The sequence below is a fragment of the Lacerta agilis genome, chromosome 14, assembly GCF_009819535.1.
Source record: "Lacerta agilis isolate rLacAgi1 chromosome 14, rLacAgi1.pri, whole genome shotgun sequence".
NCBI lineage: Eukaryota > Metazoa > Chordata > Lepidosauria > Squamata > Lacertidae > Lacerta > Lacerta agilis.
The window spans coordinates 14585794-14591793 of record NC_046325.1 but is presented as its reverse complement, the minus strand read 5'-3'; the positions used below and the strand labels follow the sequence as shown (position 1 = coordinate 14591793).

The following is a 6000-nucleotide window of genomic DNA, read 5'->3' as shown; positions in this document are numbered from 1 at the left end:
TACCGTCCTTCGATCATATTCCCCGGGCGGTTTCCAAAAGGAATAAAGCAAAGTTTACCTATTGAAAGAAAACCCCTAAGCACAATAAACTTAAAAGCCACAAAATCAAGGAGCTGCGTGAAACACCGACTGTAGGGTTTGTTTTTGTTAAAGGAAAAATCCAAAACCTCAGCGGGACCCTCTTTCTGGGGAACCCAGGCGTCCTGGCACCCAGCTCTCCCGCCTCCCAGTCCCCGGTTTAATCTAGGCGACTCGTTGCCCTGCCCAGAAAATCCACAATTTCTCGCTCTGAGCTTTTCCTGCTTTAACTTGCTAGACACTCCATCCCCCCCCCCGCGCCTCCCTCGCCCCCTTCCCACATCAAAGGATGGAACCCAGGAGTCCTGGCTCCTTGCCCGCCAATCCTGGCCTTCCGGATCTGCGTGGGCGTCTCTATAGTGAGCCGAGGAAAGTCTTTGGAGTTGAGTCACAGACAGGCCAGCGGTTCAGTCGCTCCTTTTTCTCATCCTCGGAGGCAGGGAGAGCGGTCGAGAGATGCTGCCTTTGGGAGCCGTCCTGGTGGGGCTTTTCCCCTTCCTGTACAGGATAGCCTCGGGAGAGCCGGTTCCAGGTAAAGGGGTATCCGGAAGCGGTGGGGTGGGATTGTTTGGCGTGGTGTCCTCTCATCCGCGGCAAAACCCAGCCGCCTTCACAGCTATAAAGCCAAGGCAGGCAGGAGGCAAGGAGGTGAAACTTCTTCTCCCGGGCATGGAGATAGGGAGGCTGTACCGGTTGAACGTCCCCTGTCGGCTGCTAGTCCATAGATCTTACTACTGTCTACACTGACAGTGTAGCGGCTCTCCGGCGTCCCAGTCCTACCTGAAAATACTGGATCTTTGGCGACGGGGTGGGCTAGGGATGGGGGCTGTTGGGCTCTCCCTCCGAGAACGTGAAATGGCAAACAGCCCAGGTTAGCAGATACGAAGGGGGCCAAATGAGTATGTCAGCTTTCGAATCACACAGAACTCCGTTCGACAGCCCTGTGCCTAGACGTAGCGGCGCTTCCATCCATTAGAGAGGGACTCTGCGTGGGTGTAAAGCTGTCGCCCTCTCTTGTGCCTCTCTAACAGTTGCTCTCCAGGCAGCATTTCAACAGGTGCAACCTTTTAAACCATTCGCGTCTGGGAGAGGGCTCGACCTGTTGAATGTTTGCGTGTCGCGGAGCTGCTAACGACACATAGCTGCGGGGACAGGGAAAGTGACGAGGCCAATGTTTGGAACGGATCCCTCCAGCCCGGCTTAATCCACAGCAGAAGCGATGGGGAGAGGGGGCGGGGCTGTAGCCCGCCTTGGAAGGGAAGGCCGTCTGTCCATGCCCAGAGGCGCTTTCGACTCTCACCGATTTCCGCGAGTTAATGGCGCGGAGCCCCGCCCCCCGCGAAAAGAAGATCAATGGCAGAAGCAACTCTGGTCCGCGTTGGAATTTCCATGAGTTCGGTGCCACGCCCCCTCAGCCAGCGCCGCCTCCCCATTGGCTGCCTTGCGGGTGAAAGTTTCCTTCCCCCCCCCCCCGCAAGTCACAAGTGAGAAAACTGGGACTGGAGAGCAGGATCCCGGCAGCGAACAATTGGGGACCTGGGGGGTGGGGAGACAGAAATCTGACGTCCGCTGCATCAGGCGACCCACATGGTGACTCACCCACCGGCTCCGCCCCACCTTCTCTTTCGTTCCACTTCTGGGCCCGACGCCATCTGTTTGCTCGCTTGCACGGGGCATATTTTATCAATGAAGTCACTTGAAAGCGGGGAGAGGGACCCTTGCCCTCCCCCGCGCCACAACTTAGCCACGTGATGCTCTCAGTCTTGACCCCCCGATGCTCTCATGCTGCTGCTGCTGCTGCTGCTGTTGCTCGGGGCTGGTTCAGGTTTCGGGGCGAAACACGACACCCCTTTCCCTAATGACGTTACCCCTCTGGAAATAGACCCTCATGTCATGGGGCGGAGGGAGGGAAGGACAGGAGAGCCTCGTGTATGGATCTTTTTCTTATTTTTCATTCAGCTGTTAAGTGTCTTCATGTTCTGACTTGTCGCTTGCTTGATTGCTTTCATTCATTCAGCTTCTTCCTAATCGCCCTTTTATCCCTCCCACCCCGGCTCGTTTTACAGCGCGGTCCTCCTAAACCACGATTTGCTCTGGAGTCGAAAGGCTGCAATGATCCCAGCGGGCCTGGCTTCCAAAGAAGCCTGCTTGCGAATCCCAGCCCCCCCCCCCAAACCCCTTCATTTCTCCCTGGATTATATAGCCTTTCCAACTTGGTTTTGGAGTGCAGCAGAGCCAGCCAACACGGATGTCACATCCACACAATCCATTTAAAGCACATTCATACCACTTTAACACTCATGGCTCCCCCCCCCCCAATAATCCAGGGAACATAGGAGCCAATTCCTAGGGACTGAGGTCCTTTCGTCCCCCCAAAAAATATTTGAGGGGGGCCATTCCCCCTCCAAGAAAGGTGATGGGCTTTTCCATTCAAATAGTGTGCGTGTGTCGCATCATGTGATCAATTATGTGGGGCGGGGCTTACCTCCCCCCCCCCAATATTTTATTCAAGTTGGCACCTTTGCCTGGGAACTGTAGTTAAGGGTGTTTGGAATTTTAGCTCTCTGTATGTGGGTAAACTACAGTTCCCAGGATTCCTGTGCTGGGGGGAGTCATGACTCTTACAGTGGTATAAACGTGCTGGATGTGACTTACCAAAACATCTGTAGCACACCAGATGTACTAGCAACATTCATGTTTTTCATGTTTGGTGTTTCATTATATTTTTACATATGCTGTAAGCTGCCCAGAGTGGCTGGGGAAACCCAGCCAGATGGGATGGGTATGTGTGTGAGCTTAGGATAATACAGGTGTCAGTGCTTACACAGCCAAGAGGCTCCTGTCTGAATCTTCCTTTTCTCTCTCCCCCCCCCCCCCCAGCTTCCGTGTGCCCAGGAGGCCAGTCTTGGAGCCCAGACCTGGAGAAATGCATGGATTGTTCTGTCTGCCAGCGTCAAAACAAGAATGACTTTTGCACCACATGTGAGTGGCCGACACCAACCCTTACCCATCATGCACTGGGGCGGGAACCTTGGGTTGCTCCAGCTGAATTGACTTCTTATATCGACAAGCCATTTGTGAGAGTAGAACCGGGATTTTGGGGTGGGGGGTGGGATTGAGGGCAGGAAACCAGGGATGGTAGCTTTCCACCTGCAAGGGTGATCTGCACCGAACCCCTCTCTATTTCATGCCCCTCCTTCCATTGCCTTCACAACAGCCCTTTAAGCCAGGCTGTAAGACAGTGATGGGTCTGAGTGTCACCCCTCCACCCTGCAAGCTTTATGGCTGAGTGGAGATTTGAACCCGGGCCCTAATCTAACATTCTCTACCCACTGCACCGCACTGACACTGAAGGCTGCAGGACTCTATGCATGTGTGTGCATGATGTGTACATGAAATCTGGCATGAATCCAGGGAGAGGAGGACCAAATATCAAATGTACGCAGAAAGAGATCTTCATCGCATTAAACAGAATTTGAAAAACATTATTTTTTTCGTTTGGGGTTTTGTTTTGCTTCTATTCCCCCTGCACCCGCCGCTCCTCCCACTTGGCACAAGTGTGTGCTGAAATCCGGTCCCCAAAAAGCCTGCGGCTTGAAAAGAAAAAGTTCAGCGACATTCCCCAGCCTGAATTCGAAGCTGAGATTTGCAACTTTTTATTTTTGGCACCGTTTCGTTCCTCTTCCAGCCGTGGGTCAACCGACTGGCCTTGTGGGAAATGGTTTAGCAGGAAGGAAAAGGGGATGTTGTTAAAGACGAGTCTGGTTCAAATTGTTAAGAGACTCTCAGTCTTAGGGGAGCCCCAGGAGGAAGTGCTGGGATAAGAAGCGGATCAGGCCTTTGGGAAGCTTGGCTGAGTTTTTAACCCTTCCCTCTCCCTTCTCTCTGGCAGGCGGAGACCCTCAGCTCCGAGATAATTTCAATATGTGGCTTCTGGTGGGAGCGTCCCTGGGTGCCTTAACTCTGGCGGTTTTGATAGGTGGCATCATAATCTACGCCCGCTGCCGACGGCGGGAGAAATTCACAAGTAAGTCGCTTCTTTCCCATTATCTAGCCCTAAATTGGGAGTCTCTCCTGGGAGCATCTCAACAGCAGAGCCCTCCCACCCTCTCCCTCCCCACTTATTGCTAAAACTCACAATTTGCCTTCTCTATTTCCAGCACCAATTGAAGAGACTGGAGGCCATTCAGCTCAGGAATCGCTGATACACTGAAGGTAAGAACGGATGCTTCCGGTCTGTAACCACAGCTCCATCCTACCCCACTCATGGCCTGACCCTGCTCACTTCTGCCAGTTGCATTAACTTAGCATCTTTCGCTTAAAAAACAGAGCCAAGTTTATAGTCCTCAAGAGCTGTAGGGGGAAAGCTGGGTAATGTCTCCAGGCTCCTCCTCCATTCCCATAATCCCAAAACTGGGTTTAAGAAAACTAGGGTGTGTGTTTGCAGGAGTATTTATTAAATTAGCAGGACTGATGGTTGCAGATAGGGTTTTCTTTAACAAGGCATAGATTCAGTTGTGGGGATCACAGAATCATAGAGTTGGAAGAGATTCTGACGGTCTTCTAGTTCAAACCTCTGCCATGCAGGAATCTCAACTGAAGCATGTATGACAGATGGCCACCCAACCTCTCAGCGTCCAGCTCCCCTGGCCAAACTGGGTGGTTTGTTTCTCAAATCTCAACCCTTGGGGGGGGTGTCTTTTTATTTGATAAGTAAATAAATCCTGCCCTTTCTCGGGGCAGCGTAAATGGAACTCTCTGCTCTCTAACCCTCACAACAGCTCTGGGAAATAGGATACCCTGAAAGATGGTGTCTGGCCCAAAATTACTCAGTATGCTTCAGACCTGGGTCGCTCTAAGCCAGAAGTCGGCAACCTTCGTGATGCCAAAAATCTCACCTGCGCAAAAGCGATTTTCGGCGTCTGGACATGCGCAGAAGCGATTTCTGGCATCGCGCTGCCCATGTCCGGCCCACGGACACTCTCCGTGGGCTTGATCCGGCCCATGGCGGGATAACCTTGCCAACGCCTGCTCTAAGCCCTCCTTTCCTAACCTGGATATGATGGGAGTCTTATAAACCAGGATGGCTGCGTGGCCTAAGGCGCTGGGTTCAAATTGCAGCCTCTCACCTGGAGGCACGGGTTTGAATCCCGCTTCTAACAATACGTATTTTTACATGGAAGCAGTGCTCTGCCTCCTCGGTCTTGCTTGCTGGCTTCCCAATGCTGAACTAGATGAGCCCCTGACTTGATCCTACAAGGGCTCATCCTGCATTCTTAGTTGAATAACACCTGGAGGTCAACAAATTGAGGAAGGCTGCTCTCACCCACTACATCCCTCTTTGTCTCCATGCCTTTGACAATCCATTATTTTTTTTTACATCCATTCATTCTTTTCTCTCCCGCCCCACAGATCATCTTGGTCGACATTTCAAACGCAAGAGAAGAGATCAATCCAGCCTCTTCATTACCTCTGACTTTTCCTGAAGAATCCGGAAAGGACGTTTTCCTTCGGCCCTGAGGGGGCCTTACACTTTTGCACACATGCCAACTCACTCACTCACTCACTCACACCTGGGGGGGGGGAGAAACGTGGTGTGTGGGGAGGTCTTACGCCTTCTTAACCTTCTGTACATTTCGGGAAAGGAAAAGAAAAGTATTTGTTTTCCCCCCTTTGGAACGGCACATCTGTCTCCCTCTAAATTTTTCAGTGTTAGGGGAGAAGCAAGGGGGGGGATGCCTCTCTTCCCCCCTCCGGTGCCCCACGATCTTAAATGCCCCATATTGGGGAGATGAAATTTCATGCTGGGGAGCCAGCTGCAGAGAGAGAGCTTTTCGGCTGCCAAGTCTTCCCAGCTGGGTCACTTTTTGCTAGGAAGGTCACAGCATCAACTGTGCTGTTTCCCGCTGCGGAGCATTTTAG

At 52.3% G+C, this 6000-nt stretch overlaps 1 protein-coding gene across 1 annotated transcript; it reads left to right on the top strand.

Moving 5' to 3' along the window:
* Window positions 1-444: 444 nt before the first annotated feature.
* On the top strand, window positions 445-5569 carry TNFRSF12A (TNF receptor superfamily member 12A). The gene is made up of 5 exons (XM_033170501.1): window positions 445-610; window positions 2959-3060; window positions 3971-4105; window positions 4239-4293; window positions 5491-5569. The coding sequence occupies exons 1-4, from the start codon at window positions 535-537 to the stop codon at window positions 4289-4291; spliced, it is 366 nt and encodes a 121-aa protein (XP_033026392.1). The 5' UTR covers window positions 445-534; the 3' UTR covers window positions 4292-4293; window positions 5491-5569.
* Window positions 5570-6000: the final 431 nt, after the last annotated feature.

Excerpts from the sequence above, each read along its gene's own strand:
- TNFRSF12A (XM_033170501.1), top strand. The coding sequence starts at position 535 with ATGCTGCCTTTGGGAGCCGTCCTGGTGGGGCTTTTCCCCTTCCTGTAC. Across the intron at positions 611-2,958 it reads CTCGGGAGAGCCGGTTCCAG|CTTCCGTGTGCCCAGGAGGC; the intron begins GTAAAGGGGTAT and ends CCCCCCCCCCAG. Across the intron at positions 4,106-4,238 it reads ACGGCGGGAGAAATTCACAA|CACCAATTGAAGAGACTGGA; the intron begins GTAAGTCGCTTC and ends CTCTATTTCCAG.